Source organism: Nothobranchius furzeri, chromosome 16 (genome assembly GCF_043380555.1).
Source record: "Nothobranchius furzeri strain GRZ-AD chromosome 16, NfurGRZ-RIMD1, whole genome shotgun sequence".
NCBI classification, from domain to species: domain Eukaryota; kingdom Metazoa; phylum Chordata; class Actinopteri; order Cyprinodontiformes; family Nothobranchiidae; genus Nothobranchius; species Nothobranchius furzeri.
Window position 1 is genome coordinate 28,516,836 of NC_091756.1, and position 15,512 is coordinate 28,532,347.

General features: G+C 41.2%; 1 protein-coding gene across 3 annotated transcripts in view; it reads left to right on the forward strand.

Annotated features, from left to right (window-relative positions):
- mapk8b (mitogen-activated protein kinase 8b) overlaps positions 1-14,608 on the forward strand; it is a 49,731-nt gene extending 35,123 nt beyond the window's left edge. The window contains exons 7-12 of one of the 3 annotated variants that reach the window (XM_015963623.3): positions 729-800; positions 2,004-2,186; positions 2,563-2,687; positions 6,808-6,871; positions 9,600-9,677; positions 10,054-14,608. In XM_015963623.3, the coding sequence (XP_015819109.1) occupies positions 729-800; positions 2,004-2,186; positions 2,563-2,687; positions 6,808-6,871; positions 9,600-9,677; positions 10,054-10,223 (692 nt within the window). In that variant the 3' untranslated portion in view covers positions 10,224-14,608. Of the gene's footprint in view, positions 1-728; positions 801-2,003; positions 2,187-2,562; positions 2,688-6,807; positions 6,872-9,599; positions 9,678-10,048 lie in introns of all 3 variants that reach the window. The other 2 variants (XM_015963625.3, XM_015963624.3) reach the window with 2 other exon arrangements.
- The last annotated feature ends 904 nt before the right edge of the window (positions 14,609-15,512 follow it).

Below are 15,512 nucleotides of genomic sequence, written 5' to 3' on the forward strand. Positions count from 1 at the left end.
CCGTGTCTGGCATCCAATAAAGAAACAGCACGAAAAAGTGTATCCCATTTAGTTTGTGTCCCCCTCCCAATCATCAAATTCAGCTCTTGAGATCCTGTTTGTCTGGTTCGCCTTGCACCTTGACTTCCAGCCACCCACACGCTCCTCCTGCAGACACATAAACAGGTCTCTGTGCTGCAGGAGGCACCGTGACTGTCACATGAAAGACCTGCAGAAAGGCTCTCATCAGTCCTCTAAGCTGGTTCCCACATTATATTATAGCAGCAACTCATTTCATAATGAGGACTGTTGCTTAGTGACAAGAACCGAGGCTCCCGATCTGCAGTCTTGTGGGGTTTTTTAAACTCAAAGAGAAAAGCCTCAGAAATTTTGTCATAGGAATCAAATTTTGGTTTTCCCCATCCTGGAGCTGATCACAGTGGGAATCACGGAGGGTGTTGGGATCTGCATCTCTGCACAAACGAGGCCTCTCGGATCTGTGAACTCCTGCTGTTTAGATCACATTAAAATGGTTCCTACTCAGATCCAAAAAAAGACAAGAGACTTGTGGGACCTTGACTTGGGTATGACAATGCTCCTGAATGCATGCAGGTCATCCTTTTGTCTTGTCTCACGCACATAACCTCACGTAAATCATGGTTTTTAGTTTTATCTTCCTTTTGTGCTCTAAATGTTATTTGTTTTTAAGTTCTGCATGCTAATTTGGTGGATGTCATTTCATTTTTCAGTTGATGTCTGGTCTGTTGGATGCATCATGGCTGAAATGGTCCGAGGTAGTGTGTTGTTTCCAGGCACTGATCGTATCCTTAAGTTTAAACCTCCATCCAACCCCCACCCCTCCTCCTCCTTCACCCAAATGCTGTGTTGTCCCCCGTGTTTATCTGACATTTTGTTCATGTTGTTGCACACAAAAAGGAAGAAGCTGCATCTGTGACAGTTGATTAGTCAAACAATAAACTCTTATGACAAAAATAACTCTTTGGTTAGTGTGCAAGTTAAACAATCGTGTGATTTTAATTCAATACGAAATAGCTGAACACTGTGTGAAACTGACGTTGCTGCTTAGGCTCCAGGCAGGGCACAGGGTCAGGGACTGCACAGGTTAGCTGTTCCTGTGTGCTCAAAAAGTTATGTTACTGATCCATTCTAAAAACGTGTCAAATCGTTCATACGAAGTAGATTTGAATTTCATTATCTGTAAATATCTAATTGGTTCATAAACAAAATCATTTGTTTAATTAAATTTTCAAAATGTCACTTTTTTCCTTGTACTTTTTTAGAATATTGATGTATCGGAACACAGAGACATCAACTTGTGGATTTAATGCATGTTAATATAGTAAGTATAGCTTCTTTAACATTAGCATATTCACACATAGAAAGTATCAGTGTGAATAATTCGTATGGCGGTAGCTCTTCAGTACTTTCATAGTGTAAAAGTAGCTCACGGGCCAAAAAATGTTGGAGATCCCTGTTCTGAGGCAAGAGCACACTCAACCATGGTCATGGTCACATCCTTTTCCTGTTTGGATGGGTGCCTGTGAAGGACACAAATGCACAGTTCAGTTTGGTTTTATCGGCTAGAAGGGACTGCTCCTTCAGTAGCTCATCTAGTAGACTCATCTGTCTCCATGCTAGGCTTCTTCTCATTGTTCAGCCATGGCAACAGATGAACAAAGATGTCCGTGAACATTTTTGTATGTTGCTTCTGTATTTGTGTGTGTGTGTGTGTGTGTGTGTGTACATCTTTTGCCCCTTTCTAGATATTTCAGATATCTGGATAGTCCAAATTTCTATTTAGTCACAGATATTTTGTAAACATCAACTTTTATCTTTGTTTTTGCAAGAAAGTAAAAGAAAATGTCTTGTGTGAAGTTTTTCTGTTGCTTACCTTTTAAATGAGTCCTAAACAGAAAACAGGACTCTATAACTCACCCATCGTGCACCATGAGCAGCAGCTTCCAAATCCACCCCAGTAGTTTTCTTAATATTTTGACCACAAGATATCGACCAGTGGAATAAGGTTATCGAGCAGCTGGGGACGCCGTCCCAGGATTTCCTCATGAAGCTCAACCAGTCTGTGAGAACCTACGTGGAGAACCGGCCGCGTTACGCCGGCTACAGTTTTGAGAAGCTCTTCCCAGACGTGCTGTTTCCTGCTGACTCTGACCACAACAAGCTAAAAGGTGAGGCACTGTGGGTTCTGTGGAAAAACTGGAGTAAGAACTTTGTGCCTGCAAACTTTTGTAGAGCACAATTTAAACTCGATAATAAGTAAAAACTCAAATTTAAAAAGCAAAAATGAAATGGATTATTTTCTTCTTTTTGGAAACTCAAACATCTGCTTATTAGTCACGTCACTCAGCGCCAGCTGTTTTTATTCAAAATAGGGTTTTTAATGAATTATTATTTATTTTCCAAAAGATTTTTAGTTCTCCCCTCAGAAGATTTACCCTATTTGTTATCCTATTAATTATTATCAAGCTTTTGAACTGTGGTGTGTCCTTCCTTAATGTGAGCCATTCTTCAAATCTCTCCTGTTGGTCCACATCTACCTTTCAGCAAGCCAAGCCCGAGACCTTCTATCCAAGATGCTGGTAATAGATGCTTCAAAGCGGATCTCGGTGGACGAGGCTCTGCAGCACCCCTACATCAACGTGTGGTACGACCCGACTGAAGTGGAGGCAGTGAGTAACGCTTTAAAAGTTTGCTCGTTTTCATCTGCTTATCCAGGTTGGGTGGCTCCCCTGGGAGGCGTCCAGGAGGCACCTTGACCAAATGCCTACATCCCCCAGCTGGCTTCACTTGGCGTGGAGGAGCAGCAGCTCTACTCTGATACGCTCGCAGGTGTCCAAGCTCCTCACCGTAACTCCAACCCATTCTTTCCACTGCACGTGGAAGCGTAGCGAAACAGCTGCTAAACGGACCACACAGCAGTCAGCTGCTGTTAAAGTGGAGGTCTTCCTTTCCACCGGCTGCAAAGTGTAACGTTTTGCGAGGGGATGCTATCGTTACCTTTCGAGTCTGTTTTGTATGCACAACACTTCCAAAACACGTCAAACTCCATAGTTTAGATCACGCCAGACAGGAAGTCGAACACAAAAGCTGTGTAAAACACATCTGGAAACTGAAAGTCACATGCAGGTAAAGGTATGCCATTTCCTGTTAAAAACCCTGTAGCCGATGTAAACAACAGAAAGTAAACCACAGACCTTTTTGACACATGCAGCTGTCTTTCTTAGTGTTATTCTGTGTGTACTTCTGAAATCACGCATGGTGTTGCAGTTCTCCCGTGGTTTTATCGCGTCACAAGATGAGCTGTGTGGAATGCTTTTGCTCCCGTTTTGCATCGGAATTGCTTCCGTTTGGAATGAGCTCATGGCTAAAACACCGCTATTACGTGATGCGACTGCTTTCACGGCTGGTGGAAGGAAGGGTTTCAGCATCGCTGCAGATGCCTGTCGATCTCCCTCCTTCCCTCACTATCGAGCAAGACACCGAGATACTCGAGCCAGATGTTTACGTCTCCATCAGTTTGGGTGTGGAGCTTCACACACACATTGACAGACGTTTTTCTCACCTGGTGAGAATTCCCCGCCAGGACAACATTTATGTATTTCAGAGTCTTTGAAAAAGACAAATTTGTCCCTCAATCTCCTCCACCTCTTTGTCCAGTCATCCCCTCCAAACTCACTTTCCCATAATTTCTGTCCATGAATAAAACGTTTGCTGCATATCTTTCTGCTCCTTCGGTCACAGGGGTTTAAACGTTCATATAAGACTTTTTCCATGAGGCGTTTTTCAATCTGCTCAGTGTCTGTCACTAGATATCTTCGGCGCCCGCTCCATTTTTTGTGAGGTGAGAATGATGGTGCTGTTGACAAATTTAAAGGAAGAGGTGTCCTGACCAATCACGGGCTGTCATTTTCGACGGATATTTTTAAAATTTGCTGTCTTCTTCACCCCCTGCGGGCCTGCTGTAGAGCTCTTGTGTCAACGCATCTTGACATTTTGTGTCTCCGTACACGCGCAGATGAAGAATAAATCAGGCCTAAAACTCCTCACGCTATTGGACCTCTGCGCTGACCCAGAATAGGCTAGCCGGTTGAGAACTATAGCGTCTATATTGGAGGTGTTTAAAAGTTAATCCTAAACAAAAGCAACCTGCTGCACCTTTAACACATGATATGCTTGTGTTCATCTATAAAATAGACTTAGGGCTGAGCTGTAGCGCTCAGCACTTTCATATATTAAACTTTCTCAGCCAGTGCCAAACGTGAACTACACAAGTCTGACGATGTCCCTGAAGACGTTGTGTTTTTGTTTTTGTCAAACTCAAGGAAACAGTAACAGCCAGCACACACTGCTTCATGCCTGCTGGGTAAATGAATCAAACTGCTGCTTTCATCCGTCTCCTTTGTGGCGTGAAAGGATTTTGCTCAGAACTGAACATCCAACCTTGACAGGAAGACATTTGTACTCGGACTGTGCTCTGACACTTTATTATTTGATCAAACTTTAGTGTGTCTCTGGGTAAGAGGAGTCACTGCTGGTTTTAGCGTTCAGATTAAAGTCATGTTTACCTCGTTAATAGAAAAAATAAACATAAATACTCCAGTATGTGATGAACGTCCACATTAACAACAAAACAAAAACCCACCCTTATTTCTGAAATCCTCCCAGTACCTTCTCAGTGGCCTAGTGGTAGAGTGTCTTACCTGGGACTGAAGGTTGGTGTTCCAATACCAGCCGGGTTATTCCAAAGACTTCAAAATTGGCATCCAATACCTTCCTGCTTGACACTCCGCTTTAAGGGGTTGCGATGGGGGGTTAAATCACCAAAGAGTTCCCGAGCGCAGCCACAGCTGCAGCTCACCGCTCCCCACGGAGACAGGTCAAATGCATAGATGATGTTTCACCAGTGTGTGATGATGATTAACAGGACTTTGACTTTAAAAAGTTTTTGTTGGCATCGTGTCGGGATGCACGTTTTCCAAAATTAGTTTAACCGCCGATTGACGCATTTAACGGTTAATACTTGGTTACCTGTAACACACACACACACACACACACGAACTAACCTTTGCCCCCACTCTATAAATAATACAAACTTTTTATAACATAATTCTGATTCACAACCAAAGTCCCATACTCCTTACAACATTCATAAACGAAAAGTAACGTTAGTGGGCTGAGAGCTGAAATGTCCTTCAGGACTTGTGTAACGGGCCATCTGGCATCAAATACACAGCGATGCTTATAAGCACATTCTGAAGGCTACACTTTAGTTTCCTTACATTGAACTAAATAATTACTCTGACATTTCCTTATTTGACTAAACAAACTACTTTTAGGAGGCAGGAGCGTAACGGCAGACTGACCTGTTTCTGGTCTCGGTTCAGTTTGCTGTGTGGCTTCATTTCCACGTCCTGCCAGGCTCAGCACTTCACTGTAGGGCTCAATGTGCTAACTATCAACAATTAAACGCTCCCACACGTTGCTCTTTTAATTGCTTCATTTTTGAGTACATTTAGTTGATCATGTGACGTACTTACCTTTTCCTCTGTGGTTTTTGAGTAAACATATCGTGATAGCGGTGCTCTCGCGCCTTCTAGTGGCACAAAATATATCACACCCTTACGCAAAAGGAGGACATGAGCTGGCAGTCAACCGGGCAAAACTATTTTATTCAGTTACATTAACGGTACCGGGTTAGGCGGATAATTAAGTCTCTAGTCAGTTTTTCATTTTCATTTTCTGACCAAGGTGGGAGAAACTAATCAGAAAGTTACAACCTGGTACAGATAATGATCCGCCATTGAATAAGATGGTTACTAAATGTTCAATGATTTCAAAGTATATTATTTAACAGATCATTATCACATTTTTTATCTTTTTGACAGATCAGAACTTAACCCTTTAAATCCGGATGCATGACATCACAATCAGCAAATATATTTGTTAGAAAGAGTGACTTATTTACCGGCTAATCTCAAACATGATGAACATTTTATTAGGTAAGTATATAACATTGTAACAGACAGTAATAACAAAGTATAAGTGGCAATTATAACCTGTGTTGCTTAGATCTTCCACAAGGAGGCAGAAGACTTGAATTCTACAGAGCAGAAGTTTGAGGAGCATACTAATCCTTTTAGAGAGAGAGGTGTAAAAAACTAGCAAACAAATATGATACATTTGGCACTAAAGGTTAAATGAAAGACAAAACTAAATTTGCATGTACTAATAATTGGAAATGAGGGTAAAATACATGTTATGAAAGCATTGGGGTTGTCGCACCAAAGAATCAGTACAGTAAAGGTCATTAACACGGCTTTCAGGCAAAAACAAAGAAAAGCAGCTTTATATAGAAATTAAAGTTAACACAGTCCACTAAATTTATTGAAGACCCTTAAACATGCATCTTCCTTCAGCAACGTTTAAGCTTGAAAAGTGTTTATGGAGCAAATGTTTCGGTAGCGAGGCTAGTTTAGTGTTTTTTCCTTCCCAACCTGTTCTAGTTTTGTTATTTGGAAGCCAAGGGCACACCCCACCCATCCAGCCCACGAACCATTCACCCTCCGTCCTTCAGGCATGGGGTTGAGCAGCCTCAAAACTCTGATGAGACAGAGAAACAGCAGCCTCCTTATTAATGTTTGACCATCTGAAAATGAATGAACACACACTGGTTGTTTTCAACTGAAAGATGATTTAACTCGCCACATTTTTGACTTGCTGCTCTGTGTTAAAGACGTCTTATCTGGTAAAAAACGAATAAAAATAAAATGTGTGTTTGTCTCTTTGAAGCCTCCACCTATGATCACAGACAAGCAGCTGGATGAGAGAGAGCACACCGTGGAGGAATGGAAAGGTGAGATTATCTGCTCTCTTCAGGGAAGTTGTTGCGTATGTTGTTTTCTTTGTGAAGAGTGTTGCATAAGGTTGACCCAACTTCGTGCTTCAAGCTTGTGCAGTGTTTAATCTGCTTTCGAAGGAAGTCGACTTGCATTGTTTTTTTCTGCGCAGTCTGTCAGGATTCAGAAGGCTCCTAATCTGTCCTAATTTTACTGTGGAACTGTGAAGAGATGTGGAGAGGCAGGCACATCCCAGCAGTGACACAAGCCTTCATCCTCATGTGGACTGTTTTCACAGTTGCTGCACACATTCTTGCCGGGAACAAAAAATAAAAGCAAATAATAAAGTCAGAAATAAATCTGGATCGACAGAATGCCTCCAGCTCAGAGCTGTATCAGATTTTAGCTGCAAGGCGTAAACTTAGCACAGATGATGGAGTGGAGTTCAGTGTATAAGAGTTTCAGTCAGCCTTTTCTAATATGCCTAAAAACCACTTTGAAAGAAAGCAGCGATAAAAACTTCTTGTTTCTGAATTAGGGATGCAAGAAAATATTGATTTTGCAACATACTGTGATATTTTTCCCGCAATATTATATTGATATTCAAAAGCTGTGTTTCTCAGTTTGGAAAGAATTTACATGCAAACATTTGTGTATTTTCTTTATTGTGGGTGCAATTCAAACACCGACCGCTAGCTGGCAGCAGTGTGCCATGGGTTTTGTTCCCACCACTGAATGCAGAGACCTCATGTTAAACATGTTACGCATGAGTTTGGATTGTTTATTGAATTGTCCTACAATAAATTTGGTGTAAAAAAATTGCTAATATCGCCTGATATATCGTATCGTCTCCCTGTATTGTGATACGTATCGTATCGCCAGAATTTCACCAATACACATCCCTATTCTGAATGTAGGTTTCACTCACCGTGAGCCCTTTTTAGAAGACACAACATGCCGGCACATCAGCGTAGAACTGCCGCTACAGTGTGTCTTATGAGCGCGCTGTGGCGGCATGACGATGCATGAATTTTGTGGCATTTATGCCTCCACGCTTAGTAGCAATATTGCCGCAACGCTGGACTTGTGAATGCATAGTAACCCTTGGCGCAACAGAGGGAGGTGTAACGGTCACATGGGGAGTTACAGCCGAGCTCTGTCCGGCAACTAAATTGAAAATGAAAGTAAACTCGGGCGGTAAGTTTTGCTTTTGTAAACAGATTCAGCTGAGATGATAAACTGGAGTGATGCAGCACTCCAGGAGCTTCTCTCTGTTAGAGTTGGAGATCAGATCACCAGAGACTGCATGAAGACTGTGGGGGATGGACACATTTAGGAGCGGCTTGTCAAAAGAACAATGAGCGGCTTCGATCTCAGTAAAAAGCAAGTTATGTCCAAGATAAACGGGAGTCCGCGGCAGCGCAGAGACCGCCCTCATACCCTCTTTATACTGCCATTGCATACTCTTTTGCAAAAAGGACACGATTGCACCTAAATACCACCTCAGTCTGACCACTTATAAACGACATGAGGCTCCCTGACGCCTACTGCACACTGAAAGCAAAGGCGGCCCAGAAGGGCAGTGAAACGGCACCGCTTCAGATAGATTCCATTATAGTCTATGGAGTGTAACAAACCAGCCACCAATTTTCAGGCAGTAAAAATAGGGTTGAGCACTTCTTTTTCCACGAGCCCCTTCTGGGATACGTCAATTTCCGCAGTTAACATTGGGCTAGGTGTGAAATCACACACGGTTTCAGTGTAAAAATCCCTGCAATTTTCAAAATAAAAGTATTGCAGCGATGCAATTTCATATACGTATATGAAGCTTACGTGTGGCCTAAAAGCTTATTTACTCAGCATTATTCCAGAGGTGCAGCGGCGTGTTTTTCACATCTTTATTCCTGGCAGTGGAGCGGAATAACATATGACACCAAACAGTGATTTAAAACGGGTTTTCCTTCTTTTTGGTTTAATGGCGGATGGCATAAACAAACCATAACCTTTGAAGTCTCGATGGATTGTGTGATCTCGCGAGTCGAGCGAGGAGCACGGCAGAGACGCCGCTTCACTGCTGAGACTCTCCCTGAGTGCCATGATTGTCGCGAGTAAACCTTTCCACTGCCGTTCTGCGCCGCTTTTGCTTCCAGTCTGCAGTAGGGGTGAGGCTGGCTCGATGTTGCAGCAAATTAGCGTAACTGTTTTCCAAAAGAACAAAGAAATGTGTTGGTATAGAATCCAGTTCAAGGGGCTTTCTTTGTCATTTTTGGAAGAAAATGTGACATTTCCAGGTAATTAGGCATTTGTTTTGCTAAAAGTCTATAATGGTTTCCAGTTTTGCATTAAAGACCAAGTTCACAACTTTTTTTCAATACATTTGCAGTGGCCTTCTGTGTCGAACCCTGTGGGGGGAAAGCTCTGGTGCTCCTGATTCAGGAACTAGAAGTTTTCTGGAGCAGAGCACAGCAGGATCTGGAGCATTTATTCCTGATATTTGTCATCTTGCTTCTGATTGGCCAACAACAATGCAACTCTACCACTGACTCTGTTTTTTCTGCAACGTTGATGTTTTATCTCCACAAATAACACAAGTCTGGAGGAGTTTTAGCATGTTGTGGAGGCCCTAATGCTAACGATTAGCTTCTACTAACTTGGCCTTTAAAATTCAGTGCAACAGATGGATTCCTGCTTTTAAAGCTGGTTAAGCAGTTATGGATTAACAAAAGTCTTTTGTTTTGCTCGCAGAGTTGATCTATAAAGAAGTGTTGGACTGGGAGGAGAGGACGAAGAACGGAGTGATCAGGGGCCAGCCTGCGTCCATAGGTTAGTGGAGGTTAGAGAGCACGGTTGTTCTGCTCAGCTTTACTCTAGCCTCTTTGGAGATTTGGAGTAGTTTCTGTTCAGTTTAAATCGTCAAGTATTTCTTGTTGCACAAAATCCCTGTCAGCTCTACATGTTCAGTCAAAAGTATTTATTATGCTTCAGCTGTGTTCAGTTGACCTTGAGCTAATGTCCTGCTTGGGGCTGATATCCCCGCAGTCCTGTGGGACTCAGTGCTAATCTCCCAGGAGGGAGAATGGCTCCTGAGGGCCAAAGCAGGTGGCCTGTTTGTAAGCTTGTGAAGGATATTAAGCATGCTGGTGTGGATGTGATAACTTGGTGGCTGACCACAGGTCTGCTCCTGTTCCTCATAGCACAGGTGCAGCAGTGAGCAGCAGCCCCCAGCAGCACCACCAGCACCATCCCTCCTCTTCCACCTCCATGTCCACCGACCCGATGCTGACTGACACGGACAGCAGCCTGGAGACGGCCAACACCACCGCAGTTGCTGCTCCGCCCACCTCTGACCCCGTGGGTTGCTGCAGATGACTATCAGGCCATCATCCCGGTTTTGGTTGTAGTTGCACTTCATGGCTACCCCCAGGACCTGACGGCGGCGCCACTCATCGTATTCTCTCCATCTTTTAGCCTGATTACCAAACTTTTCTCTCAGTTTTTTAAACATGTATAGAATTTTATTACCTTGTTTCAAACTATAATTTCTTCCTGTCCAGCTATAATTTATTTCTGCGTTTCTTACTTTTTTCCCACAAACATGGAACAATTGGTTTTTTCTTGTTTTAGTGAGAAAATACGGATCTACCTATAAGACATTTTAATGTGACCTGTTTTTTAGTTTGTTTTTCCTTGTAAGCGGCGACTTCTTCGACTTGCCATATAAACGTAGATTGAGTTTGTACAGATTTAATGAAGTTAAATGTAGATTTGCAGTGAGCCATTGAAACCTGATTCGATGTTCAAATGGATGGTCTTAGCAGTGCCAGTGGATGTTTTTACCTGACGTAATAAGGATAATGTTTTCAGGCATCAGACATGTCTGTTTATTTATACCGAGATTATTTAGATTTATTTGTAAAAAAACAAAATACAACATTTTTGCGAGAACTACGTTGTAAAGTTTTACTTTTTACGAAGGCTTTGGAATCTGTCGCTGAAGTTGGAGTTTACGCGACGACACACGTAGGTTCTGCGGGATCTTACCTAACGACCGTCTCTGTTGTTCTAAGTGCTTTAGAGGACCTCCGTAACCGTTTGGGACTGTGGAATGTTCTTCGTTGTGCTTTGGGACGGTTGTTTTGCTTTTTTATTCAAGACGTATGGAGAGGTTTTCTGATCAGTTATGATGAAATGTACTTTGGTCAAGTAGGGAACATTGGGGAAGCTTGAGAATGTGATTGATGTGTGATGTCGTGAAGTGGGAAGAGATTCTGGAAGTGAGACGAAGAAAATCCGTAAGTAATTCAACTCTTTTATTCTGACTTGCTTGGCGTTTTAAATCCAACCTAAGTAATTAGCAAATCCAGCCCGAGTTCTTACTGGATGCAATAACGTTACCTGGTGGAGTGTCTGCTTTTACTTTGAAAGGATAAGTGCCTGTTTGTCCTTCATTCCTGATAGCCTGTGAGGATTTGTGAGTTTTTGTAGTTTCCATGACAGAACAATAGCGTGTGACGGGTTTGTGGTTCTCACAAATTATATTTTTCTACTTATTTTGGATTTTATGTTTTGGACTCAGGAGCAGGAGGGTGCTGTCTTAAGGGCGTGAGACGATGAGATCGAGGTGCTTAATAATGAAAGGATTTGAGAAGAAAAGGCAGGTTTATCAAGGTCTTTCATCAAAGTTAGAAGTTTTTTTTTTTTTTTTTGCAGTGACGATGACCAGAAAACGTTTTATTACCTTTCATGAATGCTTACTAAATCGGATAATTGTAAGAGAGAATTTTTTTGTTTCTTCTACTTTATTGAGTGTTTTTATCGTTGCTTATTGATAGCTGTTGGGAACGTAGACGGATGGTTTTGTTACAGAAACAGAGCCAGTCTACCACAGTGTTGCTGTAGTTCTGTAAAGTTTGTGGTACCAGCTGTGAGAAACCATTGCTCAACTTTGTTTCTTTAACACGGCTGCTAGGAAACAGTGGCATAAAATTCAGTTTATAATGTTATAAAGTAGTGTGTAGGAGCTGCAAAGTTTTATTTATCTCCCAGCTGCTGCCGTTTGGAAAATTATGTAAGGCTGAATGTAGAATTACGTTTAGCAATTAATGCAACTGCACTACAGCTTCCTCTCTCTGGTGGTGGCCAGCTGTTATGTTTAAGTTGGATCGTCAAAACTTTAAAAATCAGTTCCATACTAAACACAGCAGAAAAATAAACCACTTTCCTTGTTGGCGTTTTGTAAGAGAAGTCAGTTTGAAATGTGCTGAAAAACCAAGCTTTCATTTAGGCTTTATTCCTGTTTTATTATTAGTGTTTCAGGGTTTTCAGAAGGGTTGTGTGAAAATGTTACAAACAGGATGCTTTTAGATGGTCTCATTCTGGAACAAAATGAGATTACCACTAACTGGATTGATAAGCTAATGGCTAGTCACAGTAGAATGAGAACATTCATAGTTTTATACCACGATTTCTGCTGTGTCTGACATGGTGTCTTACAGGAGATATTCCTGCCCACAGGAATATGCTATATGTGCTCACAAATTTATTTTACATAACATTGAATGAAAACTAATGGCGGTCCATCCATCCATCCATTTTCAACCGCTTATTCGGAGTCGGGTCACGGGGGCAACAGCCTAAGCTGAGACGCCCGGACTTCCCTCTCCTCAGCCACTTGGGCCAGCTCTTCCGGGGGAATCCCAAGGCGTTCCAGAGATTGGAGAGCCCGACACAAAGTCCCCAGCTTCTGCTTCCTCACTGGCTCCGTCTGACAGGAGGCTCCGCCAGACGTTCTCAGCAGGCCCTCACAATACATTTGGGCCTAAACTAAAGGCGGCCATTTGCATAAATCGAAGGTAATTGCCCTTCTGAGCCTGGCCGTTAGTTTATCTATCTGATCATACTCACTACTCACTTGACTAAGTGTGTTACCAGATGTGTCTTGGTCAGCTGGGAGAATCAACGAAATGACTTTTATATCCAAATTGAGGCCACTGACAGTGCTAACTCTGACCGTACAGCCAAAATAATATTATTGTTTATTGCAGTTGTACAAAAACCCCAAATTGTCCGAACTATTGCTCCAACATATATTCCTTATTATTATTGTGACAGACATTAGTGGCACAGAGCATACATGGGCACGGTTTATATAAATATACACAAAACATTAAACAAATGGGGATGCAGTCCAGGAGTTTTGGGAGTTAGCTTGTCAGCTAGCTTCACAACTTCTCATGTTCTCCCAAGCTAACACTCAAATATTAGCCGTGTTTATCTGCTCGCTCTCGTTCGTGTTTCTGTTAAACGTATTGATAAAATCGTTGGCTTAGACAGAAGCACACCTGTGGATTTAAAGCTACAAATAATTCAAACTTTGTCAAATATTTCAAATAGCTTCATATGTACATTTGCTTGTCTGTCAGCTACACTAAAGCTGCAGAAAAGCTTATTAAGACACCTTTAGCTTGTCCCCTAACTACACAGAAATATGTTTACCAGAGAACTACTGTAAATATTTGATACTTACACTTAATCACTGAACTGTTCTAATAACCTGTTAAAGACTAAACGCTTAAATCGGCATGCACATGACCTCTACTTGTTAGTTCGACGGACCTTGTTTTCATCATTTGACTCCAAGTTTGGACTTTATATTTATTTGAACCCTTAAATAGTAACAGCTGCTACCACCAATAAGTGAAAACATTACTGATCATTTACTTTTAAGTTAAGCCAAATAGTTAAAGTATAACACCTAACTGCAGCAGTTATGCGGCTTTTAAGGAGTGAAAGTAAATTTCCAATATGAAGAATAGAGAAAGATATCTGTTTAATGGCGGTCGGCACGCAGGAACAATAGGGGGAAAAATAAACAATTCTGATTTTAGCTGGAGAAAATGATTTACTCACAAAAGTGCTCTTAATCTTTTTGGCTCAACATTAGGAGGAATTATCTGAGCAATCTTTTCTTCTTGTTGCAGTTAAAGTATTATTTCATCTCTGAGCAGTTTTCTTCTGGTTTAGGTCGGCTTTGATGAACTACCTCATGCTGAATTTCTGCCAGTTCTTGCAAATATTCTGTCGCCTGCAGAATTAGCTATCGAAGGTGTGTGAATAACAGATTCCATTATTTATTTATTTGAAAGTGTACTATTTGTCAGATTCAACAGACTTCTAGTTTTGTACATTATGTATACTTTACCCTGAAATAAGAGAATTGTTATGTATTTCTAGTTCTCTTTATTTTTTTCTTTTGTTAATTTTTTTTTTTTTTTACCTAAATGTGCAATACCTTCAGCAAACTGCTAGTTTTACGTGATGGGCTTAGCCTGTGTTAGCTGTCCTCTGAAGGTAAAAAAAAAAGTTTGGTACTGTCGATCCATGTTTTCCTTTTTTATGAATAAGATCAATTTTAATTTCTGTGATTTTTTTTATAGTTATGATGTTACATATTCGGTCTTACCCTAAAAAATTTCAGCCAGTTTATTTCACTCACACTGGTCTGACTTTTTGTTATTATGGTAATCTAAGGGTTATTAGTATGTTAAGAAACACAAACAAGTGAGTAAATACCTACAAGGAGTCACGTTATTTTATGGTGCTGGTTTGTAATATTTGCTAGAGATTTCAGCCATGCTACTAGTTAGAATTTCTGGATCTGCACATCAACTGCAACCAATGAAAATAAAGAATAGGCACTTGGAATTCAGTGCCACCTCTGAAAAATGTACTGCACATTAAAGAAATACACTTTATTTGGTGAGTGTGTCTTTCTTTTATGAGGTTTGTGTTTTTGTTACCAAGTTAAAGACAATTTGAGGCTGTTTTGAAGTGCGTCTCTGAAACCTACACATTTGCATTGTAGTCAGTTGTCATTGAAAGAATATTTTGTCAGGAATACGAAAATAATCCAGCTTCACGTCTATACATCAAAGGTGTTATGACGCAAAGTCACAGATGTCTAAAATACTGAAGGAAACGATGAAGAATGCTGATGCGTCAGAGTTCAGAAGTCTCAGAGTAAGCTTTCTTTGCCACAGAAGCTGCTCAGTCTTCTGCCTGAATAAAAGGGTGAATAGTCCATAGGTTGGATGAGTGTCATCATTTTTAAGAGACGATGTGTAGTTTTTACCTTTGATCTCTGGAGATATCCATTTGAACTTTGAAAATTAATAAAATGATGTCCAGTCGTTGGAAAAATATTGGCGGCTTTGTGACACACAACCATCAAAATTGGGTCTAAAGTACATAGGGTGCAGGTCTAGCGTCTTTGTTTCCATGTTTCCTTCTGGCTGGCTCGGGGTCTTGTGCATGTCTGTGACGTCACACTAGATGATTGGTTGGACGTACGACTTACGGAAGTTACGTTGTCACGTTCAAAAACATTTCAACAGTAAGAAACATGAAATTAATAACGAAACAGCTAAACACTTTCTAAACGTGAAAGTACAGAATCAAAAAAGGGATGCAATATATTTTGGCCAAACAAATCAGCAGGTGCAGGAACCTTTGCTCCACAGGTAACATTTACTGTAATGTTTTCTTAAACTAGCGACGGTCACAGCGATATGTTGTAAAGCTACTCTGAAATGTACATATGTACTGCACCCTAACTGCAGGAAACTATACACTGCCACTTGAATGATACTTGTTGTGTTC